Genomic DNA, 25,941 nt, shown 5'->3' with positions numbered 1-25,941 from the left:
GGATTAGGGTTAGGAGTAAAGAAATGTATATAAACTTGATTCATTAAGTTTTTTTCACAGGCCTAAGAATTTTTACAAACATTTGAAACCTCATTTCTAGAGAAAAGTTGAATACCAGTTTGAAATAAATAACTGATTAACATGTCAATTTTTAGGGTAACTAGATTATAAATTGTAGAGTAATTATTGCTAATTTGTATCAGAAAAATAAGTCTAGGAAGACGTGGAGTCTTGTTACATTCATTTTTAATGCTTTAGCTATTACGCCATTGAACTAAAAAGAGTAATATGTGGTAGAGTCATTAATATATGGAGAGAAAGAAGAGAGGGAGATAATTGAGATTGGTAAGGTTCACTCACAAATGAAGTAATAAAGAACTGCACTTAAATGTTGATTCACTAGACTGTTTGTTAAGGCCCAAGAGCTTTTTTACATGATATAAGGCTTTCTTTTAGGGAAAAAAATGATATATTAATACTAGATTCCAAATAATTAATTGACATATACATTTTCAGAGTTCAACCAGTTTATAAATGTAGTAGAGCAATTGTACATAACTTCAACCAGAAAAGTAAGTCTCTGAAGTCGCTTGATCTGGCATGGACATTTTTACTCCTTAGCACTGGCCCAGATAAAATGACATCAGTAGTCTTTCACCACTTTGATATATCTGATATATGTCACCTTTCAATGGTGGTGTCATTGAAGACTACTAGTGTTATTAATCTAGGTCATTGCTAAAGGATATATCTACACACACACACACACACGTGAATATATGTGTGTGTGTGTATAAATAGGTGTATCCTTTATATATATATTTAGTATATATAGATACCTACATACATGTATGTGTGTATATGTATGAACATACCTATATACATATATCTATATGTATATATGTGCATATATAGATATATACATATCTTTATGTATGTACATATATGTATCTATATAGATATATTCTATAGCACTGACCCCAATTAATAACATTAGTAGTCTTTTTAATATATATACTTTAGCATATAGCCATGCATGTATATATATTGTTTAGCATGTATGTATACATATATAGTATATATGTACACATATGTGTATGCATATACATGTATACCTTATTGTGCTTTATTGCCCCTCAGATACTAGTTTTTTATAAACTGAAGGTTTGTAGCAACCTTGCATTGCGCAAGTCTCTTGGTTTCATTTTTCTAACAGCATGTGCTCACTTTGTGTCTCTGTGTCACATTTGGGAATTCTTGCAATATCTTAAACTTTTTTTATTTTTGAGACAGACTCTCACTCTGACACCCAGGCTGGCATGCAGTGGTGCGATCTCAGCTCACTGCAACCTCTGCCTCCCAGGTTCAAGCGATTCTCCTGCCTGAGCCTCCTGAGTAGCTGGGATTATAGGCGCCCGCCACCACGCCTGGCTAATTTTTATATTCTTAGTAGAGACGGGGTTTCGCCGTGTTCCTCAGGCTGGTCTCAAACTCCTGACCTTGTGATCCGCCCAACTTGGTCTCCCAAACTGCTGGGATTACAGGTGTGAGCCACCGCACCCAGCCTATTTTAAACTTTCTTGTTGTTAACCTATCTGTTATGATCTGTGATCAGTGATCTTTGATGTTACTACTGTAAGTCTTTGGGGTCAACATGAACATGAAGCATGCCCTATAGGACAACTACCTTAATCAATGTCATGTTTTTTTGACTGCTCCACAGAGGAGACATCCCCCATCTCTCTCCCTCTTCTTGGGCCTCCTTATTTCCTGAGATACAACAATATTGAAAGTAGGTGATTTAATAAGTCTATGAGGGTTTCTAAGTGTCCCTAGTGAAAGGAAGAGTCACAAGCCTCTCACTACAAACTGAAAGCTCAAAATGATTGTGAGGAAGGCTAGACTTCTGCACCAGTCAGACAAGTTGTGAATGCAATATATAAATATATATACGTGTATATGTGTATATATGTGTGTATATATGTATATATGTGTATATATGTATATTTATATATGTATATATATAGTCTTGAAGAAAATTAAGACTGCTACTCCAGTGAATGTACAAATGATGAGGAAGCAAAACAGTCTGATTGCTAATATGGAGAAGGTTTTAGTAGTCTGGATAGAAGATCAAACCAGCCATAGCATTTCCTTAAGCCAAAGCCTAATCCAGGACAAGGCCCTCACTCTCTACAATTCAGCGATGGCTGAGAGAGGTAAGTAAGTTGCAGAAGAAAAGCTTGAAGCTAACAGGTTGGTTCATGAGGTTTAAGGAAAGAAGCCATCTCCATAACATAAAAGTGCAAGGTGAAACAGCAAGTGCTGTTATCCAGCAGCAGCAAGTTATCCAGAAGATGTAGCTGAGACAGCTGATGAAGGTGGCCACACTAGACAACAGATTTTCCGTGTAGACAAGATACCCTTTTACTGGAAGAAGATGCCATCTAGGACTTTTATATTTAGAGAGGAGAAGTCAATGCATGGTTTCAAAGCTTCAAAGCACAGGCCGATTCTTTTTTAGGGGCTAATGAAGCTGGTGACTAAGTTGAGGCCAGTGATCATTGAGTGTTCTGAAAATCCTAGGGCTCTTACGAATTATGCTAAATAAAGCAAGATGGGTGACTAGAGATGCCTTATGCTCATTCCCCTACAAGAAAAAACCTAGGCAACAAATACGCATCTAAGGTCTGATTAGAGTGTCAAAGGAATAGTCCTGGAGTGCAGCAAAGGAGTAGAGACACACCTGTAGTGACTGGAAGGCCCCCACAGCATGGAAGCACTCAGCCTCTGCAGCCCCTTTTCCCCCACCTGGGTTGAATTGGCCCAGAGACAGGAAGGACTTCTCATTGCAGGGTGAAGGTAAGGAGAAGATCCCCACCAGCCCCACTGCCATCACAAACACAGAGTCTTAAGGAAAATCTCACAGTATTTGCAAGCCTTGAGGCCAGGGTGGAGTACTGCCAAGAATTTACACAGTTGCATGTCCTGGACTAGGAGTACAAGGTGAAGGCTTCCCACCCCCAGAGACCTAAGCTGCAGCAACACATCACCAACTTGAGACCAGAGTCATCTCGTGAGTGTGCCCTCCTCTGGGGGCCAGTAGCCACTGTGCCTCTCCAGCACTGGAGCTTTACCTTCAGTATACCAAACCCACATGGGTGGGTTAAAACCACAACCCCAGCTGTGTGGAGGTTGGTCCCAGGATTGGCGGTAACTCAAGTCCTGAAGAGCAGGGAAATCAACCCCCACCACTACACTTTCAGACAGAGGAATAATCTGCAGTCCCATCCAGGGTGAGCTCACCCTTGAGCTAGCCAAACCACTACATGCCCTCTCTCAAGTGGGAGAGTCCCCTAAGCCTCTGAGCAGCTGATATACTCCAAGGTCAAGAGGGTGACTATGAGTCTATGCTCAGGACCTGAGAAACAGCCGTGCAGGCCTCATCCAGGCATGCTCCTGACCTGCCTAGCAGCCCTCTGCCTTTAATAAGGGCCTGAGAAACAGTCCCACAGGCTGCCCCCAGCAGGCACACCACTGAGTGGGCCTTGAACTTGTATCTCAGACCTGAGAAACAAGTGGCTATGTGTGCCTGAGTCTCAGGGCTGAGAAACAACCCTGGGAGCTTACTGTGGCCAGCATACCCTCAGGCCAACTAAGCAGCCACATATACTATGTCCCAGTTTGAGGAACAGCCCTGTAGGTCACCCCCCACAGAAACGCTCCCAGGCCAACTAAGCAGTTGTGCAACCTTTCACGAGCCTGAGAAACATTCCTGTACCCATTCCCAGCAGATGCACCTCCAGACCAGCCAATCAGCCATGAATGCCCATGTCCTGGACCTGAGAAAGAGCCCCATGGGCTACTCCCAGAAGACATGCCCCTAGGCCAGCTGAGCAGCCTTGTGCCCACATCCTAGGTCATAGAAGCAGCCCCCTGGGCTTCCCCTGGCAGGCAGCACCCAGGCCAGCTGAACAGCAGTGTGCCCACATCCTGAGCTAGAATAGCCCTATGGACCACCCCCAGCAGACACACTTCCAGGACAGCTGAGAAGTTATTTGACTGTATCCCAGGCCTGAGAAACACCCCCTGTTGGCCAGCCCTGCCAAAGATGCCTTCAGTCCAGCGTAGCAGCCATGCAGCTCTATATTTGGCCCATGGGTTTCCCCCAGGAGACTGGCCTCAGGCCAGATGAGCAGCTGTGTACCCACATACCAGGCATGGGAAACAGCCCTTCAGGCCACTCCTGGAGTGCATGATTCCAAGCAGGCAAACAGCTGTGACAAAGATTTTTTAAGATAGCAAGAGAAAAGGAGGAAAACACTTACAATGGAATTCCCATTAGACAAACAGCTGATTTCCCTGCAGAAACCTTAGACTGGAAAAGAATGAGACGATATATTCAAAGTTCTGAAAGAAAAAAAAAATCTTTCAACCGAGAATATTATACCCAGTGCAGCTATCCTTTACAAATGAAGAAGACATAAAATCTGTCACAGATAAACAAAAACCAAGATAATTCATCACCACTAGACCAGCCTTACAAGAAATGCCCAAGGGAGTCTTACTTCTGGAAGTAAAAAGATGATAACCACCATCATAAAAACATGTAAAATTTTAAACATTGCTGGTAGAGTCAATACATAAAAGAGAAAGAGAAAGGGATGAAACCTTATTACTACAGACAACTACCCAACTACAAAAGTAAACAGAGAGGCAGAAAGGAACAAAACATACAAAACAACCAGAAAACAATAAAATGTCAGAAGTAACTCCTCACCTACCAATAATAACTTTGAAGGTTAGGAAGCATGTTCATAGCAATAAACACCTGGATCAAAAAACTAGAAAAATTTCCAATAAACTACCTAACAATTCTACCTCAAGAAACTACTATGGTAAGAACAAACCAAATCCCAAATTATTAAAAGGAAATGAATAATAAAGACCAAACAGAAATAAAGAAAATTGAGGCAAGATTTACAAAAGGTTAACAACAAAAAGCAGGTTTAAAAATATCAACAAACTGTCAGCTAGACTAAGAAAAAGAAAAGACCCATATAAATAAAATCAGAAACAAGAAAAGAGACCTCACAACAGATATGACAGAAATCAAAAGGATTATTAGACACTGTTATGAACAACTCTACAATAAATTTGAAAACCTAGAGGAAGTAGATAAAATCCTCGACCCATACAACCTACTGAGACTAAACCAAGAAGAAATCGAAAACCTGAACAGACCAAAAAGAAGTAATGAGGTTGAATCAGTAACAAAAAGACTTTCAACAAAGTCCAGGATGTGATGACTTCACCGCTTAATTCTACCTAGTTTAAAAAATAAACTAATATCAATTCTTACACTATTGCAAAAAATTAAAGCAGAGGAAAGTCTTCCTAACTCATTCTATATAAATAAAGTATAGTTGATAAAGTAGTGGTAGGATTTGAGAGGATTCACTCCAATTTTGAAAACAGTTCTACTGTGGATAAAATGCTATCAAATGGCATCACATGTTACAGAGAAATCACTTGTGAAAGGAAGAGTCATTTGATACAGTGAAGTTCGTTGTTGTCTTATTTTAAGAAATTGCCTCAGCCACCCCAGCCATTGGCAACCATGACTCTGATCTGCCAGCAGCCATCAACATGGAGGCAACGCCCTCCACCAGCAAAAAGATTATGATTTGCTAAAGGCTCAGGTGATCATTAGCATATTTTAAACCAATAAAGTAGTTTTACATTAAGGTATGTACATAATTTTTTTAGACATAATGCCATTGCACACTTAACAGACTACAGTGTAGTATAATCATAACTTTTATATGCATAGGGAAACTAAAACATTTGTGTGAGTCACTTGATGCAGTTTTTGCTTTATTGCAGTGGTCTAGAATGAAACCCACAATGCCTTTGCGATATGTCTATACACATTTATGTATTCTGTAACTATATGTATTCTTTTATATATCTTTATATACATGTATAGAAAGAGAGAGAGAGAGAAAAGAAGAGAAAAATACGCAAAATTCAGTGTTGGGAGTATCCATGAGAACAGAGTTTCTGGTTAATGATTGTAATTTTCTTTCTTAAATGTTAGGTCTTCCAGTGAGCTAAGTGGTGTTTACTATATCCTTTAGATTCATGGAATTCTTGTTATTCAAATAAATTCTTCATCACTGTTTTGTGTAGCAAATATCTAATGATATATATTTTGCATTTTTTTGGTGGCTAAAGTGTGTCAGAACGGCTTTCCAGGTTTGAAGATTATGAAAATGCTGAATATGTTGCTTCATATGAGTAAGTCAGTTTGAAGTCTGAAAGGAGGGAGCCATTGATGGATCTCTTTTCTTTAGTTAAACAGGGCTTACGCTGAGGCAAGAAGGAAAAAGGGAAACTATAGAAGGGTATCAAAATGCATGGGTGGGAGAGTACACCATATTTATTCCAATTGAATACTTAGACAAGTATTATTTTGAAAAAAAAAAATCCATCCATTAGGAATAAATGTTCTTCTAGCTTGAAAATGTAAAAAGTATCCTTAGAAGAAATTAACTTCATGAGAAGTTTTTTTATTTTAAAAGAAAACAGGAATGCAGAATGCTACTTACTCATCAATAGCGAACCTTTCTCATTTGTACTGGATCATGTGTGATTCCCAGTTTTGTAGATTTCACCTATGAGCAAATGGTATTGATAGCAAAAGCAAACATGTTTTGCTGACTAAAGACCTCTTTATGCTCATTGGGATTTTATTCTTCTCTGTTTCTAATCTCACTAGAGTACTGAGTACTTCCTATTGCACTGACCTGAAGGCATTTTACCATGTACTCACTGTAATGAGAGAATACATTCTTAAACTGGCTTGTGCCTGAACTGCAGACATATTCAGGAGATTTTTCGTCTGCTTCTTTCTTGCCCAGTTGTGTAACCATTCACCAGCTTGTGTCAATATTGGAGAGGAAGTACTGCCATAGAGGAAGTTAACTCATCATGGTTGTAAGCTGTTGGTGTCTAAACAAAGATTACATGGGAAACAGAGGGCAATACAAATAGTTCTTCAAATTACCCTGAGTTTTCATTTTCTAGAAATTTTTATCATGGGCCATCAATGAAGAATTCACGGCACCACTTAACTAAACTGTGTGTCTGCATACTAGCTATACATTTTCTGTAATGGAGCTGCCCAGGGCTGAGGGAAAACTAGACAGACTGAGCAAGGCAAGCATTTCCTTTTTCTTTCCCCACTCCAAACAAAATAAAGCAGGTTTTTGTTTTGTTTTATGTTTAAGTTACAAAGTCTCATTGCATAGACATAGGAGGAATTGGCAGTAGTCCCTGTGAGAATCACTGGTGTTACATACCAGGGGGATGATCTTGGATTTATAGTAAAAGCTGGAATCAGTGCTTGGCTTTGACATCATGTATTCATTCACCTGATACTCAACAAGTCACTAAACCTGTTTAACTTTTAGATTATTCAAATGTAAACTGGTTATAATGCTTTCTATGTAGTGGATATTGTACTGTAAAAAATTAGTAATAAAACTAAAATAACATGCAAAAACACTTTGAAAATTCTGTAGCTCTGTAAATAGGTTTTGTGCCAAAAACTGAAAATAACATAAGAGTTTATGAAAGGAAAATCAGAAAATACAATCAACAAATCTATCCACATTTAGTCATTCTTAAACTTTGATACATGAACTTCTAAGTTCTTTAAGCCTATACATTTTTATGTTTACAGATACGAGACCATACTTAGATTCTTTTGTAAATAACTTTATTACTTAATGGCATCATGTCTATGTTTTCTTTTTAATGTATATTCATGTGCACTTACAACATTATTTGTAATAGTTGTGTAATACTGCGTGGTGTAGATGTGTTATAATTCATTTAATAGATATTGCTGAACAATTACGTTTTTTACAAGTTTTTACTGTTATAAAAAATGAATATATTTGAGGCTAAATCTTTGCATATTGTTGGTTATTTGTTTATTACAAATTCTCGGAAGTGGAAATCCTGTGTCAAAGGGAATGCTTGTGACGCTATTGATATTGGTATGTGCTTGAACATCAAGATGCAAAAGTGTACATTTCTCTCCTCCAATACTTAATGCTAGCCATCATTGATTTCTTTGATATTAGTAAATATGTTTGTTCTAATGCACATTCCTTGACATACCTTCATTTATGCTTTTTTCAGTTAATATTTCATCATTTCCAAACTACCTTTGCCCAATTAAAATTGGGGTGCTTTTCTGTCTTCAGACTGAAAAGTTAAATCTGTTGATCCTTTTTCTATTTTATGTAATATAAGTAATTTCTCCTAGGTTGTCTTGCTTTTCACTATATAAAAGTGTTTAATCTTCATATAATCCAATGTACCTGTTCTTTTCTTTGTGATTCATGCCTTTAATGTTATTCTCAGAAAAAAAAATCCAAAGTTGAATTCAAAGCACAAATATTAACTATGACCTTCTCTACCCCAAGATTTTAAATATATTCACCAAGATTTCTGTTTTGAATTTATTTTCTTTATTTAAATAAAATAGCTGCCCTGAATTTACTTTGTCTTAAGGTATAACGTGTAGAAATTTACTTTTCTCCTGTGTGACGAATAGTTTTCGCAGCATCAAAATATCATCCCCCTGTATTGTCCTTACCCTGTTTTAGTGATCTAGAGTGAGAGCAGGAAGACCAGAGAGTCAGTGCAGTGTTTTCAGTGCTTTGCATCATGGCCATCTCCATACTGCCAGTCTGTACCAGAGACAAATGTGTCCTGTGGGAGAGATAGCACCTGCCCTCAATACAAATCCCATTTCATTAAAAATGGTCTTGTTAGCGTCTATCGGGAGAACCCGCTCCCGATGTTTAACGTGGGTTCTTTTCTATTTCCTCAGTGTCTCGACTGGGTTGAGAAATAAAGGGAAAGAGCACAAGAGAGAGAAATTTAAAGCTGGGTATCTGGGGGAGACATCACACATCGGCAGGATCCGTGATGTTCCCCAAGCCGTAAAAGCAGCAAGTTTTTATTAGCGATTTTCAAAAGGGGAGGGAGTGCACGAATAGGGTGTGGGTCACAGAGATCACATACTTCATAAGGTAATGAAATATCACAAAGCAAATGGAGGCAGGACGGGATGACAGGACTACCGGATGAGGCGAAATTAAAATTGCTAATGAAGTTTCGGGCACGCATTGTCGTTGATAACATCTTATCAGGAAACAGGGTTTGAGAGCAGACAACCTGTCTGACCAAAATGTATTAGGCGGGAATTTTCCTCCTCCTAATAAGCCTGAGAGCACTACAGGAGACTGGGGCTTATTTCATCCCTTGGGCTTCAACCACAAAAGACGGCACGCCTTAAAAGGGGCCATCTATAAGGCTACCTTCAGGGTGCATTCTCTTTCTCAGGGGTGTTCCTTGCTGAGAAAAAGAATTCAGCGATATTTCTCCGATTTGCTTTTGAAAGAGGAGAAATATAGCTCTGTTTTGTCTAGCTCACCAGCGGCCAGTTCAAAGTTACCTCTCTTGTTCACTGAACATTGGTGTTATCCTGTTCTTTTTTTAAGATGCCCAGATTTCATATTGTTCAAACACACATGTTCTACAAACAGTTTGTGCAGTTGACACAATCACAGGGTCCTGAGGCAACATTCATCCTCCTCAGTTTATGAAGAAGGTGACAGGATTAAGAGATTAAAGTAAAGACAGGCATAGGAAAACACAAGAGTATTGATTGGGGAAGTGTTAAGTGTCCATGAAATCTTCACAATTTATGTTCAGAGATTACAGTAAAGACAGGTATAAGAAATTATAAAAGTACTAACTTGGGGAACTAATAAATGTCCATGAAATCGTCACAATTTATGTTCTTCTGCCGCGGCTTCAGCTGGTCCCTCTGTTCAGGGTCCCTGACTTCCCACAAAAAGTGTCATGTAGCTTCCACCTTCTATTGATAAAAAATAAGTCATGGTCATAGTTAATATTTGTGCTTTGAATTCAACTTTGATATTAATATTGGAACTTTCAGTGTTTTAAGTTTAGTATCTCATATCTTTTTCTCATTTTTTTTTTCTGAGATGGAGTCTGACTCTGTGGCCAGGCTGGAGTGCACTGGCGTGATCTTGGCTCACTGCAACCTCCACCTCCCGGGTTCAAGCCATTCTTCTGACTCAGCCTCCCGCATAGCTGGGACTACAGGTGTATACCACCATGCCCAGCTAATTTTTGGTATTTTTAGTAGAGATGGGGTTTCACCATGTCGGCTAGGATGGTCTTGATCTCTTGACCTCGTGATCCACCCGCCTCGGCCTCCCAAAGTGCTGGGATTACACGCGTGAGCCACTGCACCCAGCCTCCATCTCTTTATTTTTAAACTGTCATTTCAATTTAGTTTTTGTCTCTTGTGTATAGCATGTATTGCCTTTAATTTTAAAGTTATCTGAGAGTATTTCTCAATATGGAAGATGAGAGTAATATGTCTGTATTTATGATTTCTGGTATGTTTGGCTTTATTATCTTACTTTTTCTTTATGAAAAATGCTTTGATATTTTCTTTTTAAATTTGCTAGTAATTGATTTGTTTTTATCCCTTTCATTTTTTACTGATATGCAAGTCAGAAGCCCATTTCTAGTCTATCCATGTTTATATTTAAATATTTAGAAAACATAATTATACCATTTTTCTCCATCAATATCGAGAATAAAACTGGACTTGTACTTGTAAAAGATAGGAAATGCAATCTGCCTTTACTTCTATCTTCTTCCAAACCTTGAATCCTAGTGTAATAATGCCGAGAATTTAAATCAATACTATTATTGGTAATTTTATATTGTCTTTACTTTTACAATCATTTATTTACATTTTCACGTACTACGTTTTTATGCTGCATTACCAGATTTATTTAGACTTACTTCTGAGTTTATATTATTTACCATCTTTTCTCTGTAAGTCATCTTCCTTATTTCTGTGTTCTTCATTTTGATTCATTGCTCATCTGACTCAAGCACTTTGAGTAATTGTTTTTAGGAAAGGTACATAGAGGCTATGCTTTGAGTTGTTGCATGTTGGAGTGTCTGTCTGTTGCTCTCAAATGTGAATGGTACTTTTCCTGGATATAGATTTACTGAGTCATAGCTATTTCCCTGCAAACTCTACACGTAACTGCTTGAAGCTGCATTTACATAATACACTTTTTAAACCAAAAACGTCTCAATTGTATATTTACTTGGTATAGTTTCAGGGGACACTGAAACAGATTGAAGGGGCTACAACTACCCAAGCCACTCCTTCATGCCTTCATGATCTGTCAGGCTTGGTTCTGTATGGTCATATTGTCAAGTGAATTCAGATGGATGACATTTCCCTGATACCCAGAGATCCAGTAGGCTGTGTGGGATCAGAGGTTCTTGTAAGAGAATGGCAACTTCAGGAAAGAATTCGCCCCTTTTGGCCAATTGATCCTCTGTCTACATCAGCCTTAACTTTCTAAGCCTGGGTAGCGGTGGTGGGTCCAGGTGGAGGAGGGGAAGTTTAGAAGGATTGGGGATTTCCTTTATCTCAGGTTAACATCATTCGTCAAAGGCCAATTTTGTTTTTTTAACTTTTATTTTAGGTTTGGAGGTACATGTGAAAGTTTGTTACATAGGTAAACACATGTCAGGGAGGTTTGTTTTACCTATTATTTCATCACCCAGGTATTAAGCTCAGTACCCAAATAGTGATCTTTTTTGCTTGTCTCTCTCCTCCTACCCTCCCTGCTTCAGTAGACCCCAGTGTTTGTTTCCCTCCTTGTGTTCTTACATCCTTATCATTTAGCTACCACTTACAGATGAGAACATTCAGTGTTTGATTTTCACTTTCTGCACTAGTTTGCTAAGGATAATTGCCTCTAGCTCCATCCACGTTCCCACAAGAGACATGATCTCATTCTCTTTTTTTTTTTTTCTTTTTTTTTTTTTGAGTCAGAGTCTCGCTCTGTCACCCAGGCCGGAGTGCAGTGGCACAATCTCAGCTCACTGCAAGCTCTGCCTCCCGCATTCATGCCATTCTCCTGCCTCAGCCTCCCAAGTCGCTGGGACTACAGGTGCCTGCCACCACACCCGGCTAATTTATTTTGTATTTTTAGTAGAGACAGGGTTTCACTGTGTTAGCCAGCGTGGTCTCTATCTCCTGACCTTGTGATCTGCCCACCTCGGCCTTCCAAAGTGCTGGGATTACAGGTGTAAGCCACCGTGCCCGGCTGATCTCATTCTTTTTTATGGCTGCATAGTATTCCAGGGTGTATATGTACCACATTTTCTTTATCCAATCTGTCATTGATGGGTACTTGTGTTGATTCCATGTCTTTACTATTGTAAATAGTGCTGCAGTGAACATTTACATGCATATGTCTTTACAGTAGAATGATTTCTATTCCTCTGGGTATATGCTAGGTAATGGGATTGCTCAGTCAAATAGTAGTTCTGCTTTTAGCTCTTCGAGGTATCCCCACACTGCTTTTTACAATGGTTGAACTAATTCACACTCCCACCAACATTGTATAAGTGTTCCCTTTTCTCTGCAACCTAGCCAGCATCTGTTATTTTTTGACTCTTTAATAATAGCCATTCTGACTATTGTCTGGTATGAAATGGCATCTCATGTGGTTTTGATTTGCATTTCTCTAATCTGTGATATTGAGCTATTTTTCGTATGCTTCTTGGCCACATGTATGTCTTCTTTTGAGAAATGTCTGTTCATGTCAAAGGCCAATTTTGGCAGTGCCCCAGTTCTCCTCAGTATCTGTGCTCTTTGTTCTCCAGTCTTAGGCACAGACTGGGAGCATTGTTTTAGGATTCATGCCTCTCACGGTGAAATTTGAGTCCTGTGTTGGAGACTTCAGTATGCCAGAAACTTCCTGAAGGGTTTTCCTACTGATGCCTGCTATGTCGGAGGCTTCTCCTCCTAAAGAGCCTCCAAAATAGGAGGCTTCAGTAAGGACAAAAAATTGTTCCTCATTAGCTACCTTGTCTTCAGCCATAAGGTAAAATGAGGCATTACTGGAGGCTCCATCAAGCGGGTTCTCCTTTCTTGGATTAATGGAAGGAGCCCATTCTTTTGGGTGTTTCTCCTTTGAAGTATATCTTACTGAAATGTCTTACCTCTGCAGTTCATATGCAACGTCAAATGCAGCTCTCACTAATGTGTATCTGTTCACTAGGTGTCTAGTCTCAAAGAGATGATAAGAGCATCATTTACTCCCTATGCTCATCCTTGAAATACCTTACTTTATTGCTGTGGAAACTGAGATCTGGCCAAAGTTTGATGACTTGCCCAGGCTGGCATTAAAATACAGTTCTCTTCTACCACTCTTTTCTGTTTTCATGCTATATTCCTTGAGTTGATGACCACAAGTTTAAGTTTAGTATTGCCATAAAGTTGGAGTTGGGGCTTTGCATGCAATGGAAACGTTACTAAACATCCAAAGTTTACTGTCTTATTCACATATATTCTGGATAGGAAAGTAAAATACTCAGGGAGCAGAAAGGATAACATTTTAGTTTTTATTAAAAAGCATTTTGTTATATAACTTCTGAATAATTGTCCTTTAACATTATATTTATAAAGGCCTTTGTTTTTTGGTTAAATTTATGATATAGGTTAGAAGAAACCTGATTAATTTTATTTTTGCTTCTTTTTGCAGCAACAAGATTAAGAAAATTGTTCATTCAATTGTATCATCCTTTGCAATTGGGTATGTGAGACATAGAAAACACCATGTATTAAATATACCTGAGACTTAAATGCATAAAAAACACCACGTATTAAATATATCTGAGACTTGGCCGGGTGCAGTAGCTCACACCTGTAAACCCAGCCCTCTGGGAGGCTGAGACGGGCAGATCACCTGAGATCAGGAGTTCAAGACCAGCCTGGCTAACATGGTGAAACCCCGTCTCTATTAAAAATACAAAAATTAGCCGGGCATGATGGCAGGTGCCTGTAATCCCAGCTACTCGGGAGGCCTAGGTGGAAGAATCGCTTGAATCTGGGAGGCGGAGATTGCAGTGAGCCGAGATCACGCTATTGCACTGCAGCCCGGGTGACAGAGTGAGATGTATATATATATATACTTAGTATTTCAATGAGAAAGACCGAAATAAAAAACAAAACCAAAAAGCATTTCCTGTTCATCAGTTGCTAAGTAGCTAGGTGCCCCATCTAATGTAAACTAATTTATCATGGAAGTTTGGTTTAAGCTCAACTTTAAGACTTGCAAAGAAATGGCTTTTGCCTAAGATTAATAGTAACATTAATATTATTTTTCTTCCATTTGCACAAGTAAAGTTAATGAAAATCGAGTGTTAAAATTCTATAATTATAAGTAACGTGTTTTATTAAGTACCTTATACATCCAGAATTACTCTTTAATTCTGGAAACAATTTACTTAGACTCTTCTCTACATAAGAGTAAGATTTCATACTATGATATAGATTTATTCAATATAATACAGATTTACACAATATAATTGTTCCCTTTTGAATTAATGATATTTTAACTTGAGCTGCAACTTTTTGAAAAGTACTTTGAAGATGAATTCATCTTCATAGATTAGGCAAATAATGTAAACAATTTATGGGGAATGTATTTAGAATATGTAACAGCAAGTTTCAGGAGGTACTTTAGAGTTCAGTACTATAAATACGTATGGAATTGAATTCTTTCTCATGTACCCATCACTGTACTAGAATCGTCCCTAAATATGTAGTCATGTACTTGTTGAAAATGTCACTGACAAAAAACTTGGTCTTTTTAAGAACTTATGTTACTCATGCTTTCATTTGGTTTTTATTAATAAATTCTTAAGAATTATCAAGATTGATAAGATTTTATTTTTTATGAGAAATGGGTATAAACTTCTTATGAAATTCTCAAATTTTAAGAAGAGTTTACAAACAGACACAGGTAATTTTAATTCAATTTTACTTTTCTCTCTTGAGGTGTTAGTGTGATGTTTCTACTATAAAAAGGCATGATAACATCTTGTGAAGTGGTTTGGTGGGAATTTTTTTTTATTAAGAACTGCTTCTATCGGATGAAAACACTGATTCGGTTTCTGAGATTCTATAACATTACAGTTTTTCCTGCCACTGGGCAGTTTAATACTAAATAATAACATTTTCGTACCCGATCATTGGCCTAAATATAGTATAACTATAGGGACACAAGCCCCTTTATCTTTGCTGTTATTTATTTATTTATTTATTTATTTATTGTAGAATATTTGGAGTTTTCCTGGTCTTATTGGATGTGGCTCTGATCTTTGCTGACCTAATTTTCACTGATAGCAACGTTTATATTCCTTTGGAGTATCGTTCTATTTCTCTAGCTATTGCCTTATTTTTTCTCATGGATGTTCTTCTTCGAGTATTTGTAGAAGGGTAAGTTTGATTATTTTGATAATGCATAAAGCTATTTTGTACTTTTCTAAGAAGCGCTTTGGGAGGCCAAGGCGGGTGGATCACGAGGTCAGGAGTTCGAGACCAACCTGGCCAAGATGGTGAAACCCTGTCTCTACTAAAAATACGAAAATCAGCTGGGTGTGGTGGCGGGAGCCTGTAATCCCAGCTACTCGGGAGGCTGAGGCAGGAGAATTGTTTGAACCCAGGAGGCGGAGGTTGCAGTGAGCCGAGATTGTGCCATTTCACTTGAGCCTGGGTGACAGGGTGAGACTCTGTCCCCCCCGCGCCCCCCCAAAAAGAAGGAACAAGAGGATTCACCTCAAGCTGATTTAAAAGCCTTTGGGCCTTAGGAGAACCTTGGTGGTAGTCTGGCAGTACCCCCCATGGCCTGTGTTTGAGTTTGGTAGCCATAGATTGATGCTCCTCTGCTTTTGGAGAGGGGTGGAAAGAGTGGGGAGGACTGCATCTTGTGGTTTGAGTGACAGCTCAACCAGCTCAGCCATAGCACAATAAAACACCAGGTAGAATTATAAGTTTTTGATCTAGGCCCTGATTCCCAGCACCTTTGGACTCACCCGGAGCCTGGGAGAACTTGCCATCCTGAAGGGAAGGACACAGGCCTGGCTGTTTTTACCATGTGATGATCGTAGAGCCCCAGGGCTTCAGCAAACTTATGCAATAGCTAGGGAGTGGTTACAGCAGGTTTTGGGCAAGACCCAGTGCTGTGCTGGCTTCACATCGACCTAATGCAGTTATAGTAGTGGTGGCCACAGGGGTGTTTGTGTCACGGTGAGTCAGAACAGAGAGGAAGACTCTGTTTGTTTGGGAGAAATTAAGGGAAGAGAACAAGACTCTCTTTTTGGTAACCCAGAGAATTATCCTGGATGTTGTCTAAGACCATTAAGGCAGTACCACATGAGTCTGCAAGAATTACAGAGTTTAGGAGGCTTAGGGTGCCCCCTAAAGCAGATACAACTTAGATCACAATAGCCAAGTTCTTTCCAATATCTGGAAAGCCTTCCCCAGAAAGATAGGTACAAATAAGCCCTGACAGTGAAAACTACGATAAATACCTAACTCTTCAATGCCTAGACACCAAAGGACATCTGCTACCATCAACACTATCCAGGAAAACATGACCTCACCAAATGAACTCAATAAGACACTAGAGGCCAATCCTGGAGAAACAGATATGTGACCTTTCAGACAGAGAAATCAAAACAGCTGTGGTGAGGAAACTCAAAGAAATTTAAGATAACACAGAGAAAAAAATCATAATTCTGTTAGATAAGTTTAACAAAGATATAGAAATAATTTAAAATAATCAAGCAGAAATTCTGGAACCAAAGAATGTAATTGGCATACTGAAGAATGTATTAGAGTCTTTTAATAGCAGAATTGATGAAGCAGAAGAAAGAATTAATGAGCTTGAAGGCAGGCTATTTCAAAATACATAGAGGAGACAAAGGAAAGAATAAAAAACAGTGAAGCATGCCTACTGAATGTAGAAAATAGCATCCAAAGGGCAAATCTAAGTGATATTGGCCTTAAAGAGGAGGTGTGGAGAGGGGGCAGTTAGAAAGTTTATTCAAAGGGATAGTAACAGAACTTCCCAAACCTACAGAAAGATATCAATATCCCAGTAGAAGAAAGTTATAAAATGCCAAGCAGATTTAACTCAAAGAAGACTACCTCAAGGCATTTAATAATCACACTCCAAAGATCAAGGATAAAGAAAGGATCTTAAAAGCAGCAAGAGAAAAGAAACCAATAATATACAATGGAGTTACAATACAGCTGGCAGCAGACATTTTAACAGAAATGTCTCAGGCCAGGAGAGAGTGGCATGACGTATTGAAAATGCTGATGGAAACAAAACATTTACCCTAGAACAATATATTCAGTGAAAATATCCTTCAAAGTGAAGGAGAAATAAAGACTTTTCCACACAAGCAGAAGCTGAGGGATTTCATCAACACCAGACCTGTGCTAGAAGAAATGCTAAAGGGAGTACTTCAGTCAGAAAGAGAAGGACATTAATGAGCAATAAGTAACTACCTGAAGGTATAAACCTCACTGGTAATAGTAAATACACAGAAAAATACAGAATGTTATAACACTAACTATGGTGTATAAACTACTCTTATTCTAAGTAGAGAGATTAAACTATGAGCCAATCAAAAACATTAACTACAACAACTTTTCAAGACATAAATGTTATAATAAGATATAAATCGAAATAACAAATAGTTAAAAAGAAATGAGACTAAGTTGTAGAGTTTGTATTAGTTTTCTTATTACTTTTTTGTTTATGCAAACAGTGTTATTTTATAAGCTTAAAATAATGGGTTATAAGATAGTATTTGCAAGCCTCATGGTAACCTCAAACCAAAAAAATACAATGGATACACAAAAAATAAGAAACATGAAACTAAATTATATCACCAGAGAAAATTACCTTCACTAATGGAAGACAGGGAGGCAAGAAGGAAGAGAAGACTACAAAACAACCGGAAAACCATTAACAAAATGGCAAGAGTAAGTCCTTGCTTGTCAATAATAACATTGAATGTCAGCAGATTAAACTTTTCAATCAAAAGACAGAATGGCTGAATGGATGAAAAAACAAGACTTGGCCAGGTACGGTGGCTCCCGCCTGTAATCCCAGCACTTTGGGGGGCTGAGGCAGGTGGATCACAGGGTCAAGAGATGAAGACAATCCTGGCCAACATGGTGAAACCCCATCTCTAGTAAAAATACAAAAATTAGGTGGGCCTGGTGGTGCACACCTGTAGTCCCAGCTACTCAGGAGGCTGAGGCAGGAAAATCACTTGAACCCGGAAGACGGAGGTTGCAATGAGCTGAGATCATTCCACTGCACTCCAGCCTGGTAATGGAGCAAGACTCCACCTCAAAAATAAATAAATAAATAAATAAATAAATGAAAGTAAAAACAAAAACAAAACGAAACAAAAAACACAAGACCCATCGATCTGTTGCCTATAAGAAACAGTCGTCTCCCATTAGTCTGAAAATAAAAGAATGGAAAAATGTATTCCATTCCAGTAGAAACCAAAAAAGAGCAGGAGTAGCTACCCTTGTATCAGATAAAATAGACTGCAAGACAAAAACGATAAGAAGACAAAAACGATAAGAAGAGAGACAAAGAATGTCACTATATAATGATAAAGGGATCAATTCAGCAAGAGGCTATAACAATTTTAAGTATATATTCATCCAGCATATATAGCCAATATATATACTGAGACTCGATAGCTTCCCTGCTGAATTCTACTAAACATTTAAAGAAGAACAAATACCACTCCTGCTTAAACTATTCCAAAAAGCAGAAGATGAGGGAATACTTCCAAACTCATTCCACAAGGCCAGTATTACCCTGATACCAAAAGCAGACAAAGATGCATCAAAATAAGAAAGACAGGGAGCAGTGGCTCACACCTGCAATCCCAGCACTTTGGGAGGCTGGAGCAGGTGGATTACATGAAGTCAGGAGTTCAAGAGCAGCCTGGCCAATATGGTGAAACCCCGTCTCTACTGAAAATACACAACTTAGCTGGGCATGGTGGTAGGTGCCTGTAATCCCACCTACTCAGGAGGTTGAGGCATGACAATCCCTTGAACCTGGGAGGTGAAGGTTGCAGTGAGCCCAGATCACGACAGATGCACATGCACTCCAGCCTGGGTGACAGAGTGAGACTCTGCCTCCAAAAAAAAAAGAAGACAACAGGCCAATATATCTGATGAATATTGATGCAAAAATCCTCAACAAGATACTAGAAAGCTGAATTCAACAATATACTGGAGAGATCATTCATCATGACAAATGGGATTTATCCCTGGGATGCAAGCATGGTTCAAAATATACAAATCAACCAAAGTGATACATCATATCAACATAATAAAGGATAAAAGTCATAAGATCATTTCAGTTAATGCTGAAAAAGTGCTTGATAAAATTCAACATTTCTTCATGATAAACACTCTTAAAAAAAACTGGGGCCGGGCGCAGTGGCTCAAGCTTGTAATCCCAGCACTTTGGGAGGCCGAGACGGGCAGATCGCAAGGTCAAGAGATCGAGACCATCCTGGCTAACACGGTGAAACCCCGTCTCTATTAAAAAATACAAAAAACTAGCCAGGCGAGGTGGTGGGCATCTGTAGTCCCAGTTACTTGGGAGGCTGAGGCAGGAGAATGGCATAAACCCAGGAGACGGAGCTTGCAGTGAGCTGAGATCCGGCCACTGCACTCTAGCCTGGGCGACAGAGCGAGACTCCATCTCAAAAAAACAAAACAAAAAAAACAAACAAACAAAAACTGGGTATAGAAGTAACACAGCTCAATATAATAAAAACTATATATGACAGACCCCCAGTCAGTATCACACTGAATGGGGAAAAATGGAAGAGCTTTCCTCTGAGATCTAGAACACAACTAGGATGCCCACTTTCACCAGTGTTATTCAACAGAGTACCAGAAGTCCTAGCTGGAGCAATCATAGAAGATAAAGAAATAAAAGGAATAAAAACAGAAATCTGAATTGGGAAGGAAAAAGTAAAATTATCCTTGTGTTTGCAGATGATATATTTTATTTGGAAAAAGCTAACGATTCCACAACAAAAAATATTAGAATTGATAAATTCAGTAAATTTGCAGGATACAAAATCAACATACAAAAATCAGTAGCATATTATATGCCAACAGTAAACCATCTGAAAAAGACTTTTAAAAAGTGATCCTATTTACAATAGCCACAAATAAAATTAAAAACCTAGGAGTTAACTTAACCAAAGAAGTGAAAGATCTTTATAATGACAACGATAAAACACTGATGAAAGAAATTGAAAAGGACACCACAAAATGGAAAGAGATTCCATGTTCATGAATTGGAAGAATCAATATTGTTAAAAAGACCATACTATCCAAAGCAGTTTACGCATTCAATGCACTCCCTATCAAAATACCAATGACATTCTTCACAGAAACAGAAAAAACAATCCTAAAATTTACATGGAGCCACAAAAGACCCAGAATAACAGCTTTTCTAAGCAAATAGAACAAAGCTGGAGGAATCATATTGCTTGACTTTAAATTATACTATAGAACTATAGTAACCAAAACAGCATGGCACTGGCATAGACACATAGACCAATGGAAAAGTATAGAGAACCCAGAAACAAATCCACACACCTATGGTGAACTCATTTTCAATCAATGTGCCAACAACATACATTGAGGAAAAGGAAGTCTCTTCAACATATGGTTCTGGGAAAACTGGATATCCACATGCAGAAAAATGTAACTAGACCCCTACCTCTAACCATATACAAAAATCAAATCAAAATGGATTAAAGACTTAAAGATAAGACCTCAAACTATGAAACTATAATAAGAGAACATCGGGAAGAATCTTCAGGACTTTGGTCTGAACAAAAATTTCTTGAGCAATATCCCACAAGCACAGGTAACCAAAACAAAAATGGACAAATGGCATCACATCAAGTTACAAAGCTTCTTCATAGCAAAGGAAACAATTAACAAAGTGAAGAGACAGCCCACAGAATGGGAGAAAATATTTGCAAAATACCCATCTGAGAAGGGATAAATAACCAGAATATATAAGGAGTTCAAACAACTCTATAAAGAAAAAAAAAATCTAATAATATGATTTTTTAAAATGAGCATAAGATTTGAATAGACATTTCTCAAAAGGAAACATACAGATGGTAAACAGGCAGTGAAGAGGTGCTTAACATCGATCATTAGAGAAATTCACAGTGTAGAAAACTATAATTAGATATCATCTTACCCTGGCTAAAACGACTTATATCCAAAAGTCAGGCAATAACAAATGCTGGCAAATGTGGAGATAAGAGAACCCTCATACACTGTTCATGGGACTGTAAATTAGTAGAACCACTATGGGGAACAGTTTGGAGATTCCTTAAAAAAATAAAAATAGAGCCACCATATGATCCAGCCATCCCACTGCTGGGTATATACCCACAAGAAAGGAAATCAGTACATAGAGGAGATAATCTGCATTCCCATGTTGGTTGTAGCACTGTTCATGAGAGCTAAGGTTTGGAAGCAACCTGTGTTCATCAACAGATGGATAAAGAGAATAGTACATATACACAAGAGAGTATTATTTAGCTATACTTAGCTAATATTATTATTTAGCTATACTTAGCTCTATTTAGCTAATGAGATCCTGCCTTTTGCAACAACATGGATGGAACTGGAGATCACTATGTTAACTGAAATAAGGCAGGCACAGAAAGACAAACATCACATGTTCTCACTTATTTGTGGGCTCTAAAAAGGATAACAGTTGAACTCATAGACATGAGTAGAAAGATGGTTATCAGAGGCTGCGAATGGTACTAGGAGTTTGGGGGTGGGGAGCTGGGGATGGTTAATGGGTATGAAAAAATAGAAAAAAATGAATAACACCTACTATTTGCTAGCACAACAGGGTGACTATAGTCAATAATAATTGTATATTTTTAAATGATCGAAAGAGTGTAATTGGATTGTTTGTAACACAATGATAAATGCTTGAGGGGACAGAGATACCCCATCATCCATGATAAGGGTGGTTAATATGCATTTAGTTATATCTCTTACTATACTTAAATTGCCATATTGGTGCTTTAGTCATATATATGTGTCAAATGATGAATATAAATTTATTGTTTGAAAAGTTCCCATGAATGTTATATTTTTCCCTTAGTCTACTCTAGAATATGCATTTTAAATAATTTATGAAACTAGAATTCTTAATGGGGATCAGTTAATAGTTTGTGGTCTTTAAATATTCCTGTCTCTTCTTGCAGGGGAGATGGACTCATATTTTTCCATTTTATATTACAGGAGACAGCATTATTTCTCTGATTTACTGAATATTTTAGATACTGCCATTACTGTGATTATCCTGCTGGTTGATGTCATTTACATTTTTTTTGACGTTAAGTTTCTTAAGGATGTTCCCAGGTATGAAATATAAGACTCACCTCTCTCAAAGTTTTTCATTTATTTTTTGCATTTTCTGTGGCTTTTATTCGATCTAATCTTTTCAACTTCAAATGGCCTCATTTTATACCAAATATGTTGCTTTAAAATGAAATGTGTAGGTAAATTCCCACACAGGTTGAAACTGAAAGATTGTGGTATTTAGGGACCAGCAAAGAGTATACACACTAAGTACCAGTAATTGAATAAAAAAGATGGAGTAGCCAAAGAAGGACTTTACCTCTTGTATTAACTTTATAACTTCGCTACATTTTGAAGTTCTCATCAAATTCCCATTTGTATCATTTTTTGGCCTTTTGGCTAAGATCAAGTGTGATATTCTTATTAGTTTAATATCTGATACATTAAAAAATTTGATACTAAATTCCCCTCTGTGCTTCAACTACAAATCCCTTACACATATGTTCTGTCTGGGTTTTTCCCACAGCCAAGAGGGAATTTATTTGAGCATATGCAAAATTTGAGTGACTTCAATCACGATTTGATTTTCTTTTTTTTTTTTTTTTTTTTCTTTTGAGATGGAGTCTCACTCTGTTGCCCAGGCTGGAGTTCAGTGGCATGATATCAGGCTCACTGCAACTTCTGCCTCCCCGGTTAAAGCGATTTTCCTGCCTCAGCCTCCCGAGTAGCTGGGATTACAGGCATGCACCACCATACCTGGCTAATTTTTGTATTTTTAGTAGAGATGAGTTTCACCATGTTGGTCAGGCTGGTCTTGAGCTCCTGACCTCAAGTGATCTGCCCACCTCGGCCTCCTAAAATACTGGGATTACAAGCGTGAGCCACCGTGCCCAGCCTCAATCATGATGTTCTAAAAAATAGAAAACAGAACAGAAACAGAAAACTAGGAGATGACATGTATAGCAACACAACAGTAGAGTTTTGCAGTATAGTTGTAGAAACAAAGAAAGCTAAGGCAAAGTTAGAACTGCGGGGGATTAGGAAACTAAAGGGTATATGAGGACCTGGTGACTCTCTTTTTTTTTTTTTTTTTTTTTTTTTTTTTTTCCTTTTTACTGTGACAGTGAGGAAAATGGAAGAGCTAATGTATACTGGGATGTAGATGTTGGTGGCTTCCTAAGCTTGTTCATGGGTCAAATACCTGGTTTCTTTCTGTACCCCTAGCTTCCCTGGACTACAACTCAGGCACCAACTAAGCATATTAAGTGATAGGCTTTTGGAGTTGTTTGAAAATCACCTCAGCCAGTGTGGTCCTCGGACTAGAAACCTCAGCATCACTTGAGAGCTTGCTAGAAATACAAGAAAAATACCTTAGGCCCCACCCCAGACCCACTGAATCAATATCTCTGGGACCCAGCAATCTGTAGCTTAACAGGTTTTTCCAGATGACTCTGATTTATGCATGCCCAAACCAGAGAAGCACTAGTCCAAACCATCAGTTCTCTGCTTTGATATTTCTCATGGTAGGAGAGACACCAGCTAGCACACTTGGGAAGTATCTCAATCTGTTGCCTGCCTGATGTGCATTAGTAGCTGTAGTGAACCTCTGTTACAGATGGGAGTAACAAAGGTGAACAAGAATCCTCAATTTGTTTTGATGTGGAAAAATTGAAAATGCTAGTTTCAAATCCCAAAGTTAAATTTACAAATTCTAAGACTCTATTGTTTCACTATTTCTCTAGACCAGAATTTTTCAATCTCAGCATTACTAACATTTTGGGCCAGATCATTATTGTCACAGGAGGGTGGTGAGCAGTTATATTCATTGCAGGATGTTTAGCAGAATTCCTGGCTTCTATTCATTAGATGGAAGTAGCACGTGCACGCGCGTGACCACACACACACATACACCAGTTGTGAAAACCAAAAGTGCCTCAAGACACTGTCAAATATCCCCCATGTAGGTGATTGAGGAGAGGAGGGAAAATTGTCCCTGGTTAACAACTGCCACTCTAAACTGAATTTATATTCATAAAATTCTCTGTTTCTGATGCAAAAATTGATCTTTTAAATTTATTTTTAGATGGACACGTTTATTTCGACTTCTACGACTTATCATTCTGATAAGAGTTTTTCATCTGGCTCATCTAAAAAGACAACTTGGAAAGCTGATAAGAAGGCTGGTAAGTGGGTAAAACATGCTTATGATTCAGAAAAATATTTTGTGTTTTGGGACCCATTGGCAAGGGTTGATTTCTATACTGTATAATGTCCTTTATTTTTATGTTGGTTTATGTTTCACAAACTAATAATGGTTTTAAACTTTCAGGTTTCAGGAAACAAAAGGCGATACAAAAGGGATGGATTTGACCTAGACCTCACTTATATTACTGGTTTGTGACACTTAACTGTTGATTTACTTAGATTAACTTCACTTTTTCTTGTAATTATATTTTTATTTTGTTTTCGCCTTGTCTAAGCCACATTCATTCAAAGTATTCTTTATTCATGAGGCTATATGCTATGCCACTGTGATAGTGTGACATATTTGTGCTTTAACTCTGGCAAAGAAGATTTCCATGTCATCTCAATTCAGGACTACTCGATTGCAGCACAGGAACTTGAACGGATTTTCAGCTGACTCCATTTGAGTTTCAGTTTATTAAGTTCTAGTAGTTATCCTGAATCCCAAGGATCCCAGAGAGACTGCTTCTCTTCCTAGAACCCCAGAGAATGAGGTCCCAGCTTTGTAGATCTCAGGTTTTCTGAGTCAGAGGGCTACAAAGCACTTTGGGAGTTCCCACCATTACTGGTGCCCACAATTCTTGGATTTTCTTTGGTATTTAAGAAATAAATTCCAAGAACAGGGAGAACTTCAGACTGAGGCCAACATAAGTACATGGCATATGGTTTGAACCGGTGGAGTCTTACGAACACTGTGCCAGCTTAGTGGTCATTATGTTGGATAATTTAACATGTTATCTTGATTATCCTGAGTATTAGCTCTTTTCTGTCAACCTCAATCTTAAAATTTATTTTTCTATGAAAATGGAGTCTGATCATATAAAATTAATTTTTGTATGTTATTTTAAATCTATAATGATGTTTGTAATAGTGATGATTTTGACTTCCAGAACGTATTATCGCTATGTCGTTTCCATCTTCTGGAGGCCAGTCCTTCTATCGGAATCCAATTAAGGTAAGCGTGTTTATCTTAAAAATACTCATTTCTCAGTGAATGTAGACTGTGTAGTCAAAAGTTTAATATTGACCCAGAAATGTCAATATTCTTTCCAGAAGGTACTCTTTCAAGTAAAACAATCATCATGGATTGATACCAGTTACAATTGTACCAGTGGTTACAAACCACCCCCAAACTTACTGGCTTATACCAGCAACTATTTATTTGGCTTATGATCCTATGGTTTGTGAATTTGAGATGGGCTTAACTGTTCAATTCTGTGCTCACAGGGAGGATTGCCTCTCTCAACTGAGCTCATTCACGCATCTGTGGGCAGCTACTGAGTCAT

General features: G+C 38.1%; 1 protein-coding gene, 1 long non-coding RNA gene and 1 pseudogene across 12 annotated transcripts in view; 2 read left to right on the top strand and 1 right to left on the bottom strand.

The window, feature by feature from the left end:
• Positions 1-25,941, bottom strand: part of LOC126940490 (uncharacterized) — a 247,711-nt gene that overhangs the window by 170,358 nt on the left and 51,412 nt on the right. The window lies entirely within an intron of this gene.
• Positions 1-25,941, top strand: part of LOC126940421 (phosphatidylinositol 3,4,5-trisphosphate 3-phosphatase TPTE2-like) — an 88,165-nt gene that overhangs the window by 19,423 nt on the left and 42,801 nt on the right. For all 11 annotated transcript variants that reach the window (XM_050766297.1, XM_050766296.1, XM_050766293.1 and 8 more), the window contains 7 exons: positions 6,238-6,300; positions 13,698-13,748; positions 15,275-15,436; positions 22,352-22,471; positions 24,495-24,594; positions 24,741-24,804; positions 25,546-25,610. In XM_050766297.1, coding sequence (XP_050622254.1) covers positions 6,238-6,300; positions 13,698-13,748; positions 15,275-15,436; positions 22,352-22,471; positions 24,495-24,594; positions 24,741-24,804; positions 25,546-25,610 — 625 coding nt within the window. The remainder of the gene's footprint in view (positions 1-6,237; positions 6,301-13,697; positions 13,749-15,274; positions 15,437-22,351; positions 22,472-24,494; positions 24,595-24,740; positions 24,805-25,545; positions 25,611-25,941) is intronic.
• On the top strand, positions 22,791-22,905 carry LOC126940921 (uncharacterized; annotated as a pseudogene).

The sequence above is a fragment of the Macaca thibetana genome, chromosome 17 (genome assembly GCF_024542745.1).
Source record: "Macaca thibetana thibetana isolate TM-01 chromosome 17, ASM2454274v1, whole genome shotgun sequence".
NCBI classification, from domain to species: Eukaryota; Metazoa; Chordata; class Mammalia; order Primates; family Cercopithecidae; genus Macaca; species Macaca thibetana.
Note: the sequence above shows the minus strand (reverse complement) of the source record. Positions and strands in the feature narration are given on the sequence as shown.